General features: G+C 38.8%; 1 protein-coding gene and 1 long non-coding RNA gene across 2 annotated transcripts; one reads left to right on the top strand and one right to left on the bottom strand.

Annotated features, from left to right (window-relative positions):
- Positions 1 to 1,113: 1,113 nt before the first annotated feature.
- On the top strand, positions 1,114 to 3,503 carry LOC113029289 (uncharacterized). The gene is made up of 5 exons (XR_003273380.1): positions 1,114 to 1,287; positions 1,703 to 1,760; positions 1,883 to 2,048; positions 2,287 to 2,382; positions 2,729 to 3,503. It is a non-coding gene; the product is annotated as an uncharacterized LOC113029289 (long non-coding RNA).
- A 17,013-nt stretch (positions 3,504 to 20,516) lies between these two features.
- On the bottom strand, positions 20,517 to 22,219 carry LOC113029894 (homeobox protein NANOG-like). The gene is made up of 4 exons (XM_026180914.1): positions 22,189 to 22,219; positions 21,340 to 21,698; positions 21,166 to 21,249; positions 20,517 to 20,771 (listed from the first exon to the last, which is right to left on the bottom strand). The coding sequence occupies exons 1-4, from the start codon at positions 22,217 to 22,219 to the stop codon at positions 20,517 to 20,519; spliced, it is 729 nt and encodes a 242-aa protein (XP_026036699.1).
- Between the last annotated feature and the right edge of the window lie 977 nt (positions 22,220 to 23,196).

Genomic DNA, 23,196 nt, shown 5'->3' with positions numbered 1-23,196 from the left:
CTATAAATTAGGTAGTGAGTACATAGAAAGTGTGCTTCGGATGAAGCACATGAAGATTATACTGTGAAAAAGAATGTATTTTAAAGTTTTTTAATTAAATTGCTAAGCAGATAAGCTACTCAGAAACACCACTGTGTTTGAGCAGGAACAGGAAGTGATACTCTACCATAGAGCGAGCAAACACCAAGTGACAGTAATCCGATTACTTTTTTCAAGTAATGAGTAAAGTAAGGGATTACTATTGCAAAAAAGGCCATTAGATTACTGTTACTTTCCCATAAGCACGTTGCGTTACTGTGTTACTAAACCATTATTTTGTTTGCGAGAGTGTCTCATGACAATGACGTAAGCGAGTGCTACGTTCGTGGCAACAGCTGTGTGCAGATAACAATGGATAATATAACGAGTGCAGGAGAGAGTATGAGCGTGCAACGTTTAAAGCATGGAAGTACTGACCTTACTTTGAGTTGGATTCCGTAAAAAGCGGCAAAAACATTAGCGTACGTTGTTCACTGCGTGGGAAGAAAACTTCTTTTTACAGTGAAAGAGCCAGTGCCATCCATGAGTTTTCAGCCTCAATGTTTTCTTTTACTTTCACTGAGTCTCATAACATAATGAACTATAATATTTGAGTACACTGTAAACCCGAATGTTCAAAGTAATTAAACAGATTAAGTAGTGTATACTCAGTCTTTAAAAAGTTCTGTTAACTTAAATATGTCAAGTTCGTATAACATGTTCTTCTTTTTGAGTAAATGAAACTAATAATATTTGATTGAATTTAACTATTTCTATATTAAGTAAGCATCACTTAAAATAATAACTTAAGCACAACGTAACACAGTTAAGTTAGGACATATAAGAATGGTAAAGTCCTGTTATTTTTGTTGTTTCAAGTAGGTAGGATTTAATAATAAACTTAATTTATGTAGCACATGCTAAAATACAATAAAATCTCAAAGTGTTTCACCAAATAAGTAAAATCAAATTGTCTTAAATGCATTAGTGGAAGACAAAATGTATTTATTTTAATATTCATTGTTTTATCACTGTGTCCTACATATATATTTTTAATTTTTTCCGTAAGTGTTGAGCAGCTGCAGGAATAAATTTTTATTCCGAGTTAATCTCTGATTCACCCTCCGAAGCGGAAGGCGGCGCTAATGAGCATTAATACGAAACACAGAAGAAGTAAAGGTATATGGGCGGGAACAGCACCAAAGAGGCAACACGGACGACTGGAGAAAGTTGGACCTAACGGCAGCAACTAGCATCACTGGACTTACAGTAAGTTTTCAATGTTGATATTAGTTTATTGTTAAAATACGAATATTTAGTTGTATTTTGGGTGCGTGTCGAAAAGAATAGCAGAAATGTCGGTCCGTGTTTTTTATGTGCTTTGCTGCTCTCCCTGAAGGAAACTTTGCGCTTGCAGAGCTAGCATTAAGTTGTTGTAATGAGGGTCGCAGGCTGTTTAAAAAGTTAGATACTACTTGCTCTAGAGGTGGCGCCCGGTCGCCTAGTATGAAACAAAGTATTTTAATCTCTCTAAATTTTTAAACCCCCTCTCATGACTCAGAATAGTTGGGTCCAAACAAGCCCGTTGTCCCTGCAGTTACACAATGGAGATGCCTGTCTGCAGTGAGAGTGCTTTCAAGCAGTTTTCTTGTTAGAAACGCTATATTTTAAACTATATGTGCAGGGTTAGGGTTGTGAAGGAGCTCTTGGACCTCTGGCCTGCTCTAAAAATGGAGTCTGAGGTAATATGGATCAGCTCTGTTTAAAATGAAAATTGTAATTCTTACTCATGTGGCAGCTTTTTGCTGCTTTATAAAGATGTGCGAGATTCTTCAAATTGAACTGTATTGTCCTTCTGCTGTAGTTGTATGCAGAGTTTCAGCGGATTACAAATCAGAACCTGCCCAATACATTCTACGCTGAACTTGACCGCCATCTTCCTCGACTGATGACCTTATTCAGCCAGGGCATCAAAAACTGGGAAGACAGCAGATGCCCTGGTTGAAATTCTAAGAATTCACAATGAACAGGTAATAATAGATTGTTACACATTTTCATAGGTTGAACCAGTGGAACATTGGACAGGTTCAATGATTTAAATGAGCTTTTTGAATTTTGCTATTACTCCACTTTGTGTTTGCTATTTGTCTGACTGTATTAAAGATGTGAACAGGTTATTTGTGGACATATGTTCTGATTTGACTGTTGTTTTTGTTGTTGTTCAGTAAACTCACCAGTATATAAAATTCTGTTTTTATCTGGAAATAGGAAATCCATGATATCCACACCAAGTGCACTACCGTTCTCCCTGCCCTTCCTGTCTATCTGCATGAGGATGTCTCTGGATTTTTCAGAACCTGCACTGTGAGTGTCCTTAAGTATCTAACAGATACTACTGTGTATATAAACAGTGCATCAAAGTACAAACATGTATTTTGATGCACTGTTTGGACTTTGTTTAGTCTACTCCTGTGTATTTCCTTTAGCTTAGTTTCAGTCTATCTCACACCACTTGATTCTCTGGTGAATTAGCTGATTTATGTGTGCAGAACATGGATCTTCTGTTTTTCACCTCTTACAGTGAGACTCAGGTCTCCCTTGTAAAAGAGGTATTGGATCTCAATTGGAGTTGGTAAAATGAGAAATTATATGTCGTCTGTTGTATTTCTTGGGTTAGATTGTGATTAGTATCTCTTTTTCATTAATTCAGGACGAATCTGATGAGTTGGAGCTTGATGGTGTTGAAGTGGCCCTCTTCACTGTCATCAGTGACCATCACACAACAAGTCCAGTTCACTACCAACCTGTGAAAATCTCTGTCGTCATTGAAAGTGATGCCGTGTTCAGTCTCCCCAGATTTGGTGAAGCCTTCCTAGTAATGTTTGGACTGATCTATGCACTTCACCTCAGCTACCCCAAAGCCCTGACCAACACTTTAGAATTTACTCAAAAGATTTTATTTGGTCTAGAAAGTGGTAAACTGTCACCCAGGTTACAGACCCTCAAGAATGACTTGGTTATGTAGGAACTCATCTGAAAGAAGGATGCAGGGTAAAGCATTATAAAAGGCTAGTTCAAAGTTCTCTCCTTTCATCTAAATAATGCCTCAAAACATTATTAGATTACTCTACAGGTGTTCAGCCAATAGGTCCAAACTATACAACGTGCCTTTGTTCTCATTAACATAATGCAAAGCAACACTAATGTTTTTTATGTTTTTAATGTTTTTCGTAATACTATTTCCAAAACATTGTGGGCTGCGCAAGATGACCTAAATTTCACTGTTTGATACTGGTTAATGTAAAACAAATAGCAATGTAATTCACTCAAATTGCTGCCTTGTTGTCTTATTCAGATATTAGCCAGAGAGCCAAAAGCACATTTTGATATTATTAATTATTATTTTTCATTACTCTGACAGTTTTCCTGACTAAACAATTTTTGGTCTACTTATTTTAATTTATAAATGTTTTTGTTAATTATTTTTAATTTATGTAATTTTTTTTTTTAATGTATTTAATTTCAACATAGTGCTAAAAGGGAGCAGGCAAGATACTGTTCAATGGCAGATGTTTATGACTTTTGCATATTAAGTTACCGATACTCAGTGTAATTGAGGCAATCAATTGCCTCAAAAACTTTAAGTTTTGGGTCACATGTTTTTAAGTATCAAGTAGTCAACATATTTGACTAACGTGTACTTAAAATAATGACAACACAAACTAATAAACATTTGAGTTTTTTTAACATAAAAATGTTGTAGTTGTGTACTTATTTTTTATAAGTTCTGTGAACTTATTTCTTTGAATTTGTAAACTTGAAACTTTAAGTCATATTAACTGCAAATATTTGAGTTGACCGTTCTCAAAAGATACAAGTACCATGTAATCCAAACTTTTATGTTCTGGAAAAATTTGGCTTTTGAGTTGATCAACTCAAAAAAATTGAGGCAATCGATTGCCTCAATTTTTTTGAGTTCTGGTAACTTATTCGGGTTTACAGTGTACATGCATTTTTTAGAAGTCATGGAATCTTGTTTAGCCTGTCATCACAGGTGGGTGATGACAGGCTGCAGGGAAAAACATAATGAGGTGACACAGAGGATGACGTGTGAAGAATGGAGAGCAGAGAGCCACAGAGGTTTATCAAATTAAACAGACAGAGTGACAAGAAAAAGAGGCAAACACACACTATAAATACACACCAGGCAATGAGGAAATGACACGCGGGGTGGACACAGCTGAAACTAATGGGCATAACGAGACACAGACCTTCAATGTAAAACCGGAAACTGTTTTGAGACACAAACTCAGAGATACAAAGAGAACACCGGGAGAGGACACAGGTAGGGATATCAGAAACACTAAATACAAGAACCAAAACCCAAGGAACTAAGAAAACAAGAATGAACCCAAAGCATAAGACAATACTAATACTAAACACAAAACACTGGGTCTAACGACCCAGGACCACGACAATTTTTTTTTAAACTCATGTAATTCAAATAATCTGTCAGACTTAGTCTCTTTCAGTAAATGAAAGACACAAGGTGAATTTTAGGCCTTTTATCTTAAAAACTGTGGATTTTAGAAATATTAGAATTTTGTAAAATCTGTGGATACTGTAAATATATTTTTTACATTTAAAAAAAAAATACTTTCTGGGTGTTACGTCCCTCTGTAGCCTCTAATCTACTCAGTGTGTTCAGCTGGTGCTAATTGGCCACACCTAGTCAGGTGTGGATAAAAGCATACCTGAGGCAAGCTTCCCAGGGAGCTCACTTGTCTTTGCCTTGTATTCCATTTTAAGATAAAACCTCTTCTCACCCATACTCTGGTGTTCATCTCCTTGTTTATGTTGCAGCTTTTGAGCCGGGTCGTAACATAAGTGGCGGCTCGTCCAGGATATTTGGACATTTTAGTGGAGATTGAATATCAGTTTTTTTGTATTGCTTTTAAGTGGGTGAGTGAAGGTGCTCACTGTGATTGAGTAACGTCCCTTTAGTCAGTGTGTTTCAGCTGGGTGGCTGTGCTGCCCTTCCATCAAAGCACTTGTTGTTTTGCTTTATTGTTTTAGTTTATTGTGTTTGGTGGCTATCCTGGGTGGGGGGTACGCTTCAGAGTTTGGTAGGAGACTATATCTCTGGTCTGCTGCCTGCTCTCGAGTTCGCCTTTAAAGTTGCCTCGAGCCTGGTACACCACTGAAGACTAGGGTAGGTAAAGTTAGGGTTTTGTTGTTTTTAGTGTTTTAGGCTAGTAAATCAGTGGCACCAAACTTGGTAGGAGGTTTGAGACCATTCGTGATTATGGTCTTGTGGCTGAGGCAAGTAGACCATTTTGAAGTTGGCATTGTGTGTACACCATGTGTGTGCATATTAGAGATGGCACGATACCACTTTTTTATGTCCGATACCAATACCGATATCATAAATTTGGATATCTGCCGATACCGATATGAATCCGATATAGTGTTTTTTAACCCTTTAAGACCTACCATAGAACCAAGTCCGCCAGAGCTTATATTATATTTTTACATGCTGTGGAGCCATTTTTGGGAGCATTTCAAGTTGCTATACATCAATACAACCATTATAGCCCAGATTTTAATAATATGTATTCATTAAGTGGATAGTAATTACATAAATTGCAAAAAAGTGCAATAAACTACAAAAAAATTTAAAATAGTTTTTGTTTTTTTAACATATATTTGTAGTTAGAGAAATTTAAGAGTCTTATCCCTCAAAACTGTAAATACAAAAAAGTTGCACAAAATAGTTTCCTACCACAGGAAATTTATTTTGAGTGTCTTCATAGTTTTATTTTTGAAATACACCAATTTTTATACACTGCAGGAAAAACAAAAATAAATATTATACTGCAAATTTGCAAAAAAGCAGCATATGCATCAAAATAAACTATTTCCAGCAGTGCAATATGAGTCCTAAGCATCCCAGAAACGACACAGAAAGTCATAAAGTCAAAGATAACTTTTAAAAAGAGCAGTATAGGCCCTGAGGCCCTGATCGCAAAAAAGACTACATTTCCGCGAAAATGACGTCACTTCCGGTTTCGGGCAGGTAATGGCGGAAATGCAAAAGTTCGCGCTGACGTCTATTCCAACGTAGGAAGTGTTTTGAACAGCTGATCAGATCGGTAAAGCGTGTTTCTGGAATATTATGTTTTTGTTCCTGCAAGCGCTTTTTATGCAGTTTTTGCAAAGCTTTATGTGGAAGGAAACCGTGACCTAGGACAAGCTGATGGCATCAGATGTAAGTACAACTCCTCCGGTTTCATATGCAAAAAAAATTTTTGCGCTAGCTTACGTGGTTGCAGTGCTACTGGGATTTAAAAATAGTTACGCATAACAGAGCGTTCCCGCTCCGATCGGCTCTAAAGGGTTAATCAACAAAACTGTTTTTAAAATATCTTCCTGCATTTTGTATAAGTTCATACTCAAGTTTAAAACAACAACTACACTAAAGCTATTCTGTTATACCTGTATGCAAAAAAAAAAAAAAATTTCATAGTTCAGCAATACTGATCAATCTAATAAACTTAAACCTACACCATCCTCCCTATTCTGGTATTTTAAAGAGTACTTAGCATAAATATTAAGCAACCTAACTAATAGGGTTCCAACTCCCAGCAACAACAAAAATAAATAAATAAAAAATAGGGACCCACCCCTCACGCTCCACCTCATGATGCTTAATCGCCGTAATCAACCTTAATTTGATGCAGTGTGAAAAAAAAAATACACAGAAATCAATTCTTTTTCAAGAAATATTAAATAGATTCAAAATCTTTCTTCAACAAAATTGCAGACTGCACAGATGGTACCTTCCCAAAGGAAAAAGTACTATAGCTTACTAGGGTATATATATTAGACTTAATAGTTACTATATACAGTAATTGACTTCTATACATTTTACATCAGATTAAAACTTTGGGTGTAAGATTCAGATAAATATTAAATAATTAAAAGCTCGACATTTTAAATGAGAATAAGAAAGAAAAGTATGTCTTTGTGCCCCCTTTTCCCTGTTAATGCCCTATCGGCCCCCCTGGCTAAATTTTCCTAGATCCGCCCCTGCACAGTTACCAGCCGTCAGCTACGTAGAAAAAGATCCTCGAGTAGAAAGTAATAATAAATAAATTCTAACAACAGCTGATCAAGCTTAAACGTGCTGCTGTTGTTTATCCACTGGTTTCCTCTTTCTGGTGCAAAGTGGGCCAAAAGCAAACAAGAGGCACGGACTCGCGACAGAAAAGCCGATCAGCTGATCATTAAGCAGTTTCATGATTGAAGTAGCAGCCGGAGAGCGAGAGGCAGTCGGTTAAGCTTAACGCAGGAATGCGTTACAAACATTCAGAGATGGACTTACACACTTGCTTTACTTCTCTCGGGGATAACTTTGTCGGAGATGAAATGCCAGGTTGCTAGCGAAGCTCCACATGCTATCCAGACCACCGACAGGTCCTGCATGCCACAGCCGCTCTATCACGTGATGCATACTGCTCCGACGTGCTAACGTTCTGAGGTGAGTTACGGCGTGTTGCAAGTTTTGTGAGGTGCTTTCGTGATATTTAATGGATCGGATTACATTTTTTATTTTTCTCCGATATCCGATCCAGTAATTTAGGTCAGTATCGGACCGATACGTAATATCGGATCGGTCCATCTCTAGTGCATATGTCAGTGTTGATGGATGCTAATGAGATCCTTGTGAGTTGAGTGTTTTGTGCTGTGACTTTTAGTGTTGTGGGGAATATGTATATTTTGTTGGATCACTTGTGAGTGTTGTTGGCCAGGTGATGGCAATAACACTGTGGGGTGCTGAGCCACCCTTGATGTGATCATTGTGTGGCCATAGCTCTCCATTTTGTGGTTGGTCACTAGTGTGCTTGATTTTCTGAACTTTTTGGATTAAAGTAACTTGTTGTGGTATAACGCCACTTGTGACTGTTTGTGTGGTGGAGACAACAGTTCACTTGTGATTATTTGTTGCTACTTTTGGTTTTGTGTTGTAGCAGATCAGGTAATCATTTTGGGTTTGTGACTGTTGTGCTCCTTTGTGTTGGTCACATGTTACTTTTTGTGTGTTCAGTGTGGCAACTTCAAATCCTCATGCTTAGGGATGCAAACTATAATGTGAACACTGTGCTTCTGTTATTCCAGGTTTGTGGGTCAAGGACCTGAAGGCTTCAGAGGGGATTTTAATAAATTTAGGGGTCCTAGAGGAACCCTTTTAAGGGAGGAGGTCTTACGTCCCTTTGCAGCTTCTAATCTGCTCAGTGTTCAGCTGGTGCTAATTGGCCACACCTAGTCAGGTATGGATAAAAGCATACCTGAGGCAAGCTTCCCAGGGAGCTCACTTGTCTTTGCCTTGTCTTTTAGCCAACCTGCTATTCCATTTTAAGATAAAACCTCTTCTCACCCATACTCTGGTATTCATCTCCTTATGTTGCAACTTTTGAGCCAAGTGTAACACTGGGAAATGAGAGAGAACACCATGTTTTAGAATATGATGTGTCTTGTGCATGAGAAGCTGGAAATAAAACACAAATCTACCACCTGCAAAACTGAACTTTCCATGTGCCTCAAAATCTGACAGACTGAACATCCAAATATTTTACAGACTTTAGACGTCCATCTTTCTATGTTCTGCCACAATAGTCTATAGTATAGTCATAGTATGAAGTGGTTGATCTAAAGAATCTTGAGAAAATGGTTCTGCAGTCTGAAACAATCAGTCCTAACTCATCATGATGTAAGCACATGTCTTCAGAGGTGGACGGCACTGTAGCTGAAGTTTTGCTGTAACATTTAGATAAACTCAAAGTATTTGTCATAGTTTCAGATATACTGTGTTAGACTGGGTTGGCCATCTCTGGTGTATTATCATCATCTAATTCCTAAATAAACAATATCAATTCACATTCACTCAGTTAATAATGTATTCATTAATCTGTTTTCAGTTTGAATTTGTTTGTTTAGATTCAGGAGATTTAAAATGTTCTTAACTCTTATCTTTTACACATATTATTCTATTATGCTTTTATGTATTTCTCGTCTCTCCTTTGGTACTTTGCCATGCCTTCATCTCTCTCTATTACTTACATTTGACCCTCCTATGTTAAGCACTTTGGTATACCACTGGTTTTTAAATGGGCAATATAAATAAAGTTTGCTGTTGTTGAAAAACACAACGTTGCAGGGCACGTGGTTGCTGGTGGGCTTCCCAGTCATGATCATCATTGGCTTTGTGAGCAAGCAAAGGAACAAAAATCAAAATAAGATCTTAACTTCCAAGGTAGAGGTCCCTGAAATGGACCCTGCTTCACCTCGAGAGCCAACTTCCTCATCAGTCTATGAAGGAGGCTCTCGATGGCTTAGGCCTCACCGTAGAGAGCATTCTTTTATTTATGTATTGTGCACCATAAACCGAATAAAGTAGACTTAAGTAAAACAGTGTGGGTAAACCTCAGTTTCCTGAGGGAGAAGGTGCCATCCTCCTGAAGGCTCTGAATTTTTCTTTGCAGCCAGGATCTCGCTTCTTGTTCAGCGCTGCGCTCATTGGTTCTCTGCCCACCTTGCTCCAGGTTAGCTGCTTCAGTTCCAGAGCGGTTTCTGGTGATTGAACGACTTTCACAGCATTACCTCTACTAGACATGTCTTCAGTGGCTTCAGCTGCCATGTTCTAAATTTTTGTTTTATCAGTATATTTCACCTTAAGCCGAGCTGGAAAGGGAATCTGCTGCTCTTTCAGAATCTTGGGCACATCTGTGTATTCTCTTCGTTTATTTAGAATCTGGGTGGGGGGGGGGGCATAGTCATGATTCAAACTGGGAGCTTCCAGCCTCCATGCTGCATCTGTAACATTCCCTGACAGATTGCAATACAACCCTGGTACAAACTTACATGGCCATCAGCAGCATCCTACACTTTAGTTGAGCTGACTTCAGGTGTTTAGTAAGGGGAAGATTTAATAACATTGCATGTTTTATTTCAAGTCTCTGTAGTCACAGAGCAGAGAGTAGAAAAGCTGACAATAACTTATTTTTCTTTAGGCTTTACTCTCAACATCAGACTTGGGACCAATAAAAGTAAACCCAAAATTTAGAATCTTAGGAAGATGAGATAATATCAGTAACCATGATGACAAATGTGGAGCATACTGACTTGCGCTTACTTGCCCTCTGTCTTTCTACCTCACACACTTGTGGATTTCTGGCAGCATCCTTGAAGGGAGTCTTCCTTTGGAAGAACTTGCTGCTTGGGCTGAGGAAGCTCTTGCTAAGGAGATGAAGAACAACATCTTTGAGACTGCTAAAGCAGTTTCCTGCTCTGTCATAGAGGAGGAACAGAGTTTTGCTGTCCAGAGAAACCAGAATGGGAAAAACACTGCAACAAGTGCTAGGTGTGAGAATGAAGCAAAGGCCAAGGTGCTCAAAGGAAGGACCGGGGGGCTGTTCTCAGACAGCCAGATTAAAAACTCTTGTCCACTGACCTACAAACAGGTGAATCTTTTTCGAAGTTACTAGAACATTAGAAACTGAATTCATTTTGAATTTTGGGTACATTGTACTCATTAAATTTATTCCGTGTTCAGTCCAGATTCTTAGCATCTCAATCAGGGCGTCCCGCTTCATGTAAGTATCTCCAATTATTAAATGGAACTGTTTTCAATTCAGTCATTACCTGGGTAATTAATTTCATTTGATGAAATGTATTGATTATAATTTCAAAGAAGAAATCTATTGTGGTTTTACTGACTGTGTATCTGTCTGTGATTCTGTTTCAGGGAGCGTCCTCACTCAGCGAGCAACTGGACATCAACTTCATGAGAATGGGTGCAAATAATCAGGCCCACTATCCTGATGCTGTGGGCAATGTTGTGCCTGAACCTCAATGGATCCTCCACAACTCACCTCACCTGTTTGGCTGGTCGATGCCACCAGGCAACGGACATTATGATTGCAACACCAGTGTCTTCAGCACTGCATGAAATGTGAACAACCCTGGACTTCACAGTGCAAGTTTTTACAGAGAAAGCAGAGAGCCTTGCTAACAGTTAATGCTCCTTTATTACTAGATATTCTAAATGATGCCTTCTAGCAATGATGATTGAGCTCGTAGCATCAAGTTTTAGCCTCAACAGCATAAAGATGACTGTAGCTACTGTTATGTAGGGATGGGTATCGTTTAGTGCCAAACCGGTACTTTTGAAACTGTCCCGGTGCTTAAATGGTGCTCGAAACAGTGCTTAAAGAATGGAGAACACAAACTTTGTCCAAAAACCTCATGTTTAGCATTTCTTTTTGTAAAAAGATAACAATGTTAGCATTTTCTACAGCTATTGGCAGGGCTCTAGACTAACTTTTTGCCATGGGCACACCAGTGTGCCTAACTTGAAAAATTTACGCACACCGGCACAAAAGTTAGGCACACTCAAATTTTTCAACCGCATCGCTTAACACCGCAGTGCTACATGTGCACTTTTTTGGGGGGGAATTGCAGTCCATACAGACAACATTCATTTCTAAATTATTAACTAACTGTACTGCATGCTGCTGAAAGGCAGTGGGGAGAGGGGACATTTGGGCAGTGCATTTATTGCAACATATAATGTGTTTTCTGGATACTGTGCTTTTTCAGCATTCAAAGATTGATGGCACCGTGTCAGAGCACTGGCTATGAATTTCAGACGGATCAGGCCTTATATTAACAAAAAAGTTATCAATAGTTGTTTTCATCTTTTCTTATTACCCACAGCTACATCCACTTCTGTCGGGCCTACGCTGCTCACTAGGGCTGGGTATCATCACTGATATAATCCATTCGATTCCGGTTCTCAAAGTCCTGATTTGGTTCAATTTAGCCTCAGGCAGTCAGGAATATTATAATTCTGATCATTTATCAGTACTGATACATGTGAGACTGCATCAGAATTGTGAACATCACAGCAGATGCCTGTTGTTAGCTGTCCTAAAAAACAGACTGCTCAGCCTTGGATTGTCAGAACATGCAATAGCGTGGTTCTCAAATTATCTGAATAATAGAACCCAGTGCATTAAACTTGAAGGTCTTTGTTCTAAATTTGTTGCTGTCCACAAGGGGGTGCCACAGGGCTCAGTTTTGGGTCCCCTTCTGTTCCTTTTATATATCAATGACTTGGGTCAAAATGTCTCAGACACAAATTTGCATTTTTATGCTGACGACACAGTTATTTACTGTTATGGATCATCTCTTGCTCAGGCCATTGAAACCCTACAGAAAGCCTTTGTTGCTTTCCAGCATTCACTTATTCAGCTAAAATTAGTTCTCAATGCTGACAAGACTAAGCTAATTTTGTTTTCTAAGTCAAAGAAGGTCCCGGAGCCTATTCCAGTGGTGTCCACCCTTGAAGGAAATGTCATAGAGATAGTTCATGAATATAAATACCTTGGTGTCTGGATTGATGACTCCTTCACCTTTAAACCACCTATAGAGAGACTTGTAAACAAACTGAGACTTAAACTTCATTTTTTCTTCCGTAATAAACAGTGTTTTTCTTTTGCAGTAAAAAAACGTCTTGTCACTGCAACCTTTTTATCTGTGTTAGATTATGGTGACATTCTGTATATGAACGCTTCTTCTTCATGTCTTCTAATATTGGACACGATGTATCATGCTTCCTTGAGGTTTATTACCAACTGTAGATATCTGACCCATCACTGTAACTTGTACTTAAGAGTAAAATGGCCTTCTTTGGCCATTAGAAGACAGGGGCATTGGTACACTTTTATTTACAAAGCTATGCTTGGATTGCTGCCTCCTTATATTTGTACTTTGGTCACAAGGACAAATAGTGGTTCTTACTCCTTGCGTTCAAATGATCAGCTGCTGCTGTCTGTTCCCCTTGTCCGCACAGAGCTGGGTAAGAAAGCCTTTGTCCACTCTACGCCTTTTTTGTGGAACCTGTTACAGAAAGACTGGAAACTGACTGAACTGTTGTCTTTAAATGTTTTTAAAACTAAACTCAAAGGCCTACAGACTGCCTCAATAATGTGTAATTGTTTTGTGTAATTTTAACTTTGTTTGTTCGTATGTATTTGTTTTGAAATGTGCTGCCTCTTGGCCAGGACTCCCTTGAAAAAGAGGTTTTTGATCTCAATGGGACATTCCTGGTTAAATAAAGGTTAAATTAAAAAAAAATTCTATTCCCCATGTAATTCATTAATATTTGGGTTGTATTTACTGATATATGTAATTTCTTAATGTTTTTTTGTTGTATCAGGGGAGAGGAATGATGTGGATGAGGCCTTGGTCAACATGGTGATAGAGGATTCCCAGCCCTTCACTATTGTGGAGGACAGTGGGTTTAGGAAGCTTGTTAAAGTTTTGAACCCTAACTATGTTCTCCCCACAAGACAGGTGTGTATCTTAAAATATGAAGAATGTTTCCATTTTGCCTTTATTTCCATATTAAGTACTTTACTTTCATTTGTTTAGGCTTGAAAAGCTATGGTGGACCAAAGATACAAAGAGTCCAAACAAAAAGAAAAACTGACTGTGGCCAAGGTTTCTGCAGTTAGTTTGACATCTGATATGTGGACCTCCATTAACACAGAGGCTTACCTAGCCGTCACCTGCCATTTCATTGACTCTAACACTGCATTGCATTCTGTAGTGTTAGGTGTTCAGCACTTCCCTCAATCTCATACTGCTATCAATTTGTCACAAGTAACAGCATCGCTCATGTCAGAGTGGGGCATTACAGACAAAGTTAGATGTTATGTGACTGATGGAGCAGCAAACATGGGTGCTTGTGCTAAGGAGCTTCGTTTGCGTCACAGTAATTGTGTGGCACATACATGGTCAAAACAGCTCTTGATCAACACACCACGCTGTCTGACATCCAGACTACCTGTAGGAGGATGGTGGGATATTTCAAGAGCAGTACAACTGCTAAGGTTTGTTCCATTATTTCACTACTGCTTTAAGGTGCTGCTGCAGTAACACAGCTTGAATGAATCAGTTTTGTTTTGTTGGCTGTTTTTCTAGGAGAGGCTGACAGAGGTGCAGGAGCAAATGGGCCGGCCTGCACTGAAGTTAATTCAAGAGGTGGATACACGTTGGAACAACACATTCCAAATGCTTCAACATGTTCATGAACTCAGGGAACCTATTGGAGCATCGTTAGCTGGCCTGCACACTGATATTTGCCCACTATCCTCTGAACAGTATGACCTTATGGCAGAATGGCTTAAAATACTCTCCCCATTTAATGATGCCACCACTGAGCTGTCAGAGGAAAAGCGAGTGTCTGGATCCAAAGTAATTCCACTTCTAACAATGTTGCACCATGCACTACATGAAGAGGAAATGGGAGTTGTCCGAACTCCAGAGAGCTCCACCGTGGTTGAGAATCTAAGGAGACAATTAAAGGAGAAGCTCTACACATTGCAGTCAATGAGCATCATGTCACTGGCAACATTGCTGGATCCAAGGTTAAAAAAATAGGCTTCTTTAGCCTAAATAAAGCAATGGATGCTGAGAAGAGACTTATTTTTGAATGTGCTGCTTTTGTGCAGCACTTGGCTCCCTTATCAGCAGCCTCATCAGCAGCAGCCTCATCATCAAAAGCTTCTCAGCCTGTGACTCAAGGTATATGAGCACATTTCGATTATTATATTGTATTTAGTTACTTACATTCTGTTTGGTAGCAAACTGTGGCATCGTTTGGACACCACTGTTCTGGAGACAAAGACCCCAAATGCTTCTGCTGATGCAACAGCTGAAGTGCAGAAATACCTCCATGAACCAAATATCGGCAGACTGGAGAATCCGCTGGAGTACTGGGCTGGACACAAATTTCTTTATCCAAACTTGTATAAACTTGCTGTGGTTTTTCTTGCAACCCCTGCTTCATCTGTGCCCTGTGAAAGGGTATTTTCAAAAGCAGGAGAAATCCTCTCAAAAAAGAGAAACTGTCTAAAGCCCAGCACTGTGGAAAAGCTGCTATTTTTGAGTAAAAACAAATGATAACTTTTCCCTAGTGTCATGAGCACTGTTATAAAGTCACAAGCACATTCACATCACAAGTCCCTCCCTTTTTGTTTCCATGTACATTCCTGTGTTAAGCTGCCAATGTATTATACACAAACATTAATATGATATTAAATATAACTAATATTTAGAGTTTAGTTAGTGGTGTCATGAACAAAAGTAATTTCTTTATTTATTCAATTTGAAGCGCCACACACTAGTTTGTGTCATTATTCAGATGTACATAAGCATGATTACACAGTTACACAATCATCCCCAACACTCTGTCTTGATAGTTTCCCCTTTTTCTTTTGTATCAGACATACTGAGCCAATATTCGGGATAAATAACCATAAAGACCAATTTATTTATTCAGTTGAGAGGTTTACACATCACATCATTATAATCATTGAGCCTGTTTCACTTGAATCGTCCACTTGATGGCGCAGTAGAGCAAATGAATCATCACAATGCTTCAAACCATGAGTTGACTGCTTGAATGGGAAGCTTCAGTTTATCACAAGGCTTCATCTCACCAGCACTAGTTACAGCCATGTTCTGTATAAAATAGAATAGAATAAATTTCAGTGTTACAGAGCTCTTACAGCAAGGGAAAATAAAAATATAAAAGGAAGACACAACGTGGTCCTAAATACATGAGCAACTGATTTCGTATATACAGGTAACAATGTACTGTACAGAATATGTATAGAAAAATTTATGGACATTTCACAGCGTACACGCTATGAAATGGTTGTGCGCAGACAGGAGAAGGACCCAAACGCAAAACTCACCATGCAGGAATTAAACTCAAAAAAATACTTTATTGCAGAACAGCATGAAAAACATAACAAAATTAAACTGGGACATGGCTAACCTGACACACAGGGGAACAAAGCCATGAGGAGAGACTACGACACTGACCAAAAGAAACACAGGGCTTAAATACAGTGAGAGATAACGAGGGAATGAGGCACAGAAGGAGAGCACAGCTGGGAGTAATCAGGCTGGACCAGACAAGGGAAGCAAAACTAGAATCACTGACATGAGACACAGAGCTTCAAAGTAAAACAGGAAACACACTGACTGAACTTTAGAATGTACGCTTAATAGAAACTGAGGAGAAAGAACAAAGGGACCTGAAACATGGGACAGAAAGGCACAGTAGACACAACATGAACATAACGCCACGGGGAAAGAGTAAAACAAAACACAGAACACATTTAAAGATGCAATTTCTTAACTTTATAAGCAGGAATTTAAACCTCCTCTTCCCCTTCCTGGCTAAACTGTGCATCACACTGCCCACAGGGGAGAAAAAGTGTCTTCCGTCTGCTTCAGAAGCCGATAATTTCGTGCAGGGCTTCAGGAACGAAGCTGAAGCTCAAAGGCCACAGTGACTGTCAGCTGCGAGTAAAGTGACTTGAATCCTTGCTGACTTACAGGCAATCGGACAATTACAGAGAAGGCAGGCAAGCACTATATGTTTCTGTTATTTCATGGTATACTAGTTGTCACCGTCTTAACACCTAGTTCTTATGTTTCTTTGGTAATATTTTGAATTAATGTTCACTGATCCCTAGAAGGTTTGATTTATGATGGGATATATACTTATTACTCCAAAGTTAAGGTTGTATGCAGTTTCTAGGTATCAGGAGTTTGGGCTAGGATGTTGAAGTTGTTGGGGATATACTGTGGTCACCTTAGTTCAGAAATGGGACAGAAGTGGGTGGGGGGAACTATGGCTCACAGATGTGGTTGTTACACCCTGAGTTATTTTTCCTGTTTTTGTTTGCCTTGGTTGTATGTGGGTTTGTTTGTTTGCTTTTTTGGGTGGGGTGGGGGGGGTGTTTTTTCCCATGTACGGTCATTTTGTCATAAACCAGATTTCAGTAAAACATATATATGGCTGGTTATAGCACCAACGATAGTACTATTAGATTTTTGTCTTGGATTGTGAAAGGCTTGAACGGTCCGGTAAAGAGATCTCGGGTTCTCAGTCACTTAAAACATCTCAATGGAGATGTCGTTTTTCTCCAGCAGACTCATTTGTGAGTCAAAGATCATAATTGACTTAAACCTCCATGGATAGGTCATATGTTTCACTCAGACATAGATAGTAGAGCCAGAGGAGTGGCAATTTTAATTAGGAATAAAATACATTTTTCTCTTACTAAATTGATTGCTGACAAAAATGGACGATATCTAATTGTTGTAGGGACCCTCATGAATAACCCAGTTGTCTTAGTGAATGTCTATGCCCCAAACTTTGACAATGCTGTGTTTGCTAATAATCTTTTGAGGATGATTCCTGACTTAAAGACGCACCCTCCTGATCTTCGAGGTGATTTAAACTGCGTTATTGACCCAGCTTTAGTCAAATCTGCCACTGGCTCTAAAGCATCATCTGCTATGTCCAGGGCTTTCTCACACTTTATCACCCAAAATGGACACATTGATTGGAGGTTTTTTAATCCCGAAGCCAGAGAATATTCTTTTTTTCAAATGTTCATCACATATATTCTCGCATCGATTACTTTTTTATAAATGGCTCCATGGCTTCTAAAGTTTGCAACTCTGAATGTATTCCAATTGTTATATCTGATCATGCTCCATTAGTCCTGCTTATGGTATTGTCCCCTAGCTATAGACCTCAGCATCCATGGAGGTTGAATTCTCTACTCTTGCCTGATTCAGCTTTCTGTGACTATATCTCATCTGCAATTGATGGTTTCTTAACTACGAATGTTTTAGAGGACATCTCAAATTCTCTACTATGGGAAACACGTAAAGCTTACCTCAGAGGACAAATAATTTCCCATTCATCTCACCTATATAAATCAAAGAAAGCTAAGCAAAATGAACTTTCTGCCAAAATTCAAGCTCTAGACTGGCACCCCGCTCAAACTCCCTAACCTAAAATATATAAGCAGTGTCTTAAACTACAATCTGAGTTCAGTCGCCTGTCAACCCATGATGCAGAGCAATTGATATTACAGTCCCGTGGCAACTATTATGAACATGGTAATAAAGCCTCTCGTCTGCTAGCCCACCAGCTACGTCACCAATCGGCATCTTGCCAAATTTTGCAAATTAAAAATGAATCAGGAACTTTGACTTCTGATCCAACTGAAATCAACTAAATTTTTAAGCCATGGTCCTCATAAGCACCCCCCCCCCCCCCCCCCCGAATTTTATAAAAAGAAAACTGGCCCCTTTGCTGTTGTCGGTTTTTGAGTAGTCACTGAAACAAGGCTCTCTCCCTCAGACACTAAGACAGGCTTCTGTCTCATTACTGCATAAAGAAGGAAAGGATCCTACCTGTTGTAGCTCCTATCGACCAATAAGCCTTCTTAATGTAGACTTTAAAATCTTATCCAAACTGCTAGCAACCCGTTTGGAAAGAGTTCTCCCTTCTATTATATCAGACGAACAGACAGGCTTTATTAAAGGAAGACATTTTTTAATATACGGTCCCTTCTTAATATAATCTTAATATAATATACTCCAAAAATCATAGCACCGTCCCTGAGGTGGTGATCTCATTGGATGCTGGAAAAGCATTCGATTGAGTGGAATCGGGGTATCTTTTTGCAGTCTTGAGGAAATTTGGTTTTGGTAACAATTTTATATCTTGGATTCATCTTTTATATACTACGCCACTGGCATCTGTTTGTACTAACACTGATTTCGGAGTATTTTACTCTCACCTTTACTTTTCACTTTAGCAATAGAGCCTTTCTCTGTGGCTCTCAGAACCTTGCCTCTGTTTCAAGGGGTTATTCGTGGTGGTACGGAACATAGGGTTGCTTTATATGCAGGTGACTTATTATTATATGTTACAAATCCAACAATTCATTTATCCTCTATAATGCAAATACTTCTACATTTTGGCTCTTTCTCTGGGTACAAGATTAATATATAAAAAAGTGAATGTTTTCCCATAAACCCAGCTGCACAAGAGCTTAGACAAACCGATTTTGATTTCCAACTAGCTTCTTCAGGCTTTAAAGTGCATATTACCAGTTCATTTAAAGCTTTGCAAGCAGTAAAATTTAACCCTTTGCTGACCTATGTAAAGTTGTCTTTTCAAAGAAGGGTAAACCTTCCTGTATCACTTCTTGGCACTATTATTTTCATCCCTTCATGTTTCCCTGTTACGATTCACAGACAACCCCTTTCTAATTGGCTCTCTAAAAATATGGTATCAATTCCGGCATCACTTCAATTCAGTCTCTGCTTCTGCTCTGACCCTAATCTGCAACAACTACCTCTTCCCCCCATCGCTGGTGGACTCCTCCTTTTGCATATGCGCAAGAAAAGGTATCAAATGTTTTTATGACTTTTTTAAAGATAACATTTTTCTCAGCTTCAGTGACCTTTGTTCTTTGTATGATTTGCCCTTGTATCATTTGTTCTGCTACTTTCAAATAAGACACTGTGCATCTTCTATCTTGCCAGAGTTTCCAAGTCAGCTTCTCAAGCCTTGGTGGGAAGACTTGTTCCAGTTGAAGCCTCACAGTAAGGCTCTAATATCACAAGTATATACTTTAATTATGGCATCGAGCAATTACTCAACCAAATAATTGCTTTGAGTTGGGAACAGGAACTGGGTCTTCAGCTTCTTGAAGGTTACTGGGACAAAGTAATTGACAGAATTCATTCTTCAGCCTCATGTGCAAGACTCCCTTATTCAGTTTAAGACGGTATACAGATTACACATCTAGATTATCTAAAATATACCCCAGCATTCCTGACCTGTGCAACAGATGCAACGCCTGTTTTTTGCCTTCCTGACACTTAAGTTATACTGGACTTTTTATTTTGAAGTGCTCTCTCATGTTTTGAGCGTTACACTCCAACCATGCCCACTAGTTTGGTGTTTCTGAAGATGCCACCCTAAACCTTAGTCATAAACAGCTGGATGTTATGTTCACTTCACTGCTGGCACGACGTAGAATTTTGCTGTCTTGGAAAGCTCATCACCTTCCAGCCCGAGCACGTTGGCTGGAAGATGTTATGTTCTTTTTATAAATGGAGAAAATAAAATTCAGACTCAGAGGAAATGTTAATAAGTTCTCACAGATGTGGCAGCCTTTTATTATTTACTTCAGTTCATTGAAAACACTTCCAACAGACTAAACTTTAGTACCATGGGGTTTTCTTTTGTTCTGGTTCTGGGGGGAGTGTTTTTTTGTTTGTTTGTTTTTGTTTGTTCTTTTTTTCTTTGCTTTTTCTTTTGTTTTGTTCTCTGTGTGTGTTTTTCCCACTTTTTCCTTCATTTTTATTTTATTTTATTTATTTAACTTTAATGGCCTAATCTGTATTGAGATATATCTTTGTATCTGTGGTACCCTCTTTATTGGGCCTGATATGTCAACTTACATGTAAAAACTCTATAAATAAAGAGGGGGAGGGGCTGAGAAAGTTCAGTTTTGAATGGGTGTAAATATTTTATTTACAGTTTCTCATACAAAAGGCATATAGTATTCTTCATGTACATTCATACCAGCAGCAGGGTTAAATTCATACTGGCCGTTGTCTGGTGGCATCGACCAGCCAAATGTCTGGGGCGAGTTGGGGAAGGTCCACTGAGGTCCAGGAGCAAAACTGTCCACAGCATGATGATAGGGGCCCTGATGGTTTCCACCATTTGGGATTGAGTTTACCTCCTGGTGCTCGGTGTACTGCTGCCTGAATGGGGGCTGTCCCTCTCCCTGAAACTGAAACACAGACAGGTGGACTGTCAGTAAAATAAGAATACTTCAAGAATACTTCAATCAATTCCCCGGATAATGACAGAATCAGAAACAGTGCTTTTTAATAATAGGAGATACTCTAATAGGAGATGTCTCTCTCCCTGAAACTGAAGGGGACAAGGGGACTGTCAGTAAAACGAGAATAGTTGTTTTAAATTATTGGCATTACACTTTTTTAAATACAGTCAATTCCCCAGATAATGACAGAATCATCATCATCATCGTTTATTTGTATAGCACTTAAGAACACACCAGGCAGACCAAAGTGCTGAACAACACAGATCAAAACAACAACCAAATTAAAAATACCATAAAATCAAATCGTAAACAATTCTGTTCAATAATAGGAGATACTTACATGAAGTGGGACATCCTGATTCACATGCTGAGGATGTGACCTCCTCCTAAACTTACTCCGTCTGTTTTGAAACCAAGTTTTTACCTAAAGACGGAAGAAAACAGAAAACATTTAATCAGTACAATGGACCCAAAATTCAATTTCTTATGTTCTATTGAATTGAAAAACACTCACCTGTTTGTAGGTCAGACCTGTCATCTCTGCCAACTGTTTCATCTCCCTTGGCTCATAGTAACGTTTCAAATTAAAGTGATGGACAAGAATATTCAACTGCCTCTCCGTGAACACCACCCGGGCCTTTCCTTTAGGTTTCTCTGGAGCAGTGCTGGGAGGGTGCAGAGTGGCAGTGATGTTGCCATCCTGGCTTCTTGGGAGAGCAAAATCTTGTTTCTGCTCTGAGACTGAACTGGAAACAGCCTCAGAGGTATCAGCGGTTTTTTTGCTCATCTCCATTTTTAGAGCAGTCTCTGCCCATGTAGCGAGTTCTTCCAAGGAAAGACTCCCTTCAGGGCCGCTGCCTGAACTCCACGAGTCTGTGAGGGTAAAGAGACAAGAGGACAAGTAAGCACAAGTCTATATGGTCCACATGGGTCAGTTGCTGATATGTTTTGGCACGACTGACTTTCTAACAGAAAAAATTAACAAAGGTTAAATTGATGAGTCTTAAATCCCAAAAGGTCTCAGACTGAAGAAGTCACAAAACATTTCTCCCATTGAAAACATTACATCCAGGTGAACTGAATCAACCTTCAGGGATTTACTTACCTGATGACTGAGCATCAACACAATGAATCTTAAACACAAAAGTTTCCCACAAAGTAGAAAAAAATAAGTCGGATATTTGTAGATTCTTTAAAACCAAAAAGAATTTAAAGTGGACTCTGTTCAACTGTGGAGGGAGAAATGGTGACTTCTGCCATCAGGACTTACAACACAGAGTAAAAGAGTATTTTTACAAGTTTTCTTAGAGGTTAGCCAACTCTGTTCATATTAGCTCACCAGGCAACAATGCTGAGTACATACCTGGAGAAAAGTGCATCCCATAATCTTCCATGAAATCCCAGTGATTAAAAGAGGAAAACTGGAGAAAGTATCTCTGATGAAAGAGCTCCAAACCAAGCAGGAAGGTGACTTAAGAGCAATTCTCCTGGGCTTTTAAGCAGGTTTGTGGGTGTGGGCTGGAATGTGGGGGGGTTGAGCTTCTTCTTAACTTTACAACCAGTCAGGTTGTTTCTACCAACTGGCATAATTTACATTTCTTTAAAATGCTGATTCTCAGGTCTGAAAAAAAAGTACAGTTAGAAAGCTGCCGTACAAATGAGCTTTACCAAATCTTACCACCTCACACTTTATAAAATATGAAACACTTAATGCCTAAAATTAGCAGCTAAAATTAGCAGCTAATTACTGAAATGAACTCACTGCATGTTTGCATCAATTAACGCAGTATTAGATCACCCAAAGAACTTTCCACTCACATAGAACATTTTTGCAAAAACATCTTCACGTTAATTTGACCTGCAGCCGTTCAGTTACACCTCTGTGTAAACCCCCACAGCAGCTTTTTCAGGCAAAAATGGTTTTTGTACTCACAAATGTGGCACAGAATATCACAATGACCGCTGACCACTCATTTTGTCTTTATTAACTTTAATAAATGAGTCTGAAAGTGGCAAGTGAAATTAAGTCAATTTATCAAGGTCTGCATAGTTAATCATGTGTTTAAAACGAAACAAGGTGGTCTATATAATGTGAAGAATTTATTTAATAAAACAAACAAACAAATCTAGTGAGTTTAGATTGTTCTGCTTTCATGTCAACTAGATCTGTGTTAGATGATTTTGATTTAACTTCCTGCTCTGGTTGTTTCAGACAAGAAACCAGTTTGATCTTTTGCACCAATGATTAATTTACTTTCTATTATCAGGAGATTTGTGCAAATAGTTTATAATTTCAAATGTATCAGAGCAAATACAGCTGCTCTTTAAATATATTTTAAACAAAATGTGTATTATTAGTATTGAAACCTGA

Source organism: Astatotilapia calliptera, chromosome 9 (genome assembly GCF_900246225.1).
Source record: "Astatotilapia calliptera chromosome 9, fAstCal1.2, whole genome shotgun sequence".
NCBI classification, from domain to species: domain Eukaryota; kingdom Metazoa; phylum Chordata; class Actinopteri; order Cichliformes; family Cichlidae; genus Astatotilapia; species Astatotilapia calliptera.
This window is presented reverse-complemented; position numbering and strand designations above follow the sequence as displayed.

Excerpts from the sequence above, each read along its gene's own strand:
- LOC113029894 (XM_026180914.1), bottom strand. The coding sequence starts at position 22,219 with ATGGAAGATTATGGGATGCACTTTTCTCCAG. Across the intron at positions 21,699-22,188 it reads TGGGATGCACTTTTCTCCAG|ACTCGTGGAGTTCAGGCAGC; the intron begins GTATGTACTCAG and ends TTACCCTCACAG. Across the intron at positions 21,250-21,339 it reads CAGGTCTGACCTACAAACAG|GTAAAAACTTGGTTTCAAAA; the intron begins GTGAGTGTTTTT and ends TTCCGTCTTTAG.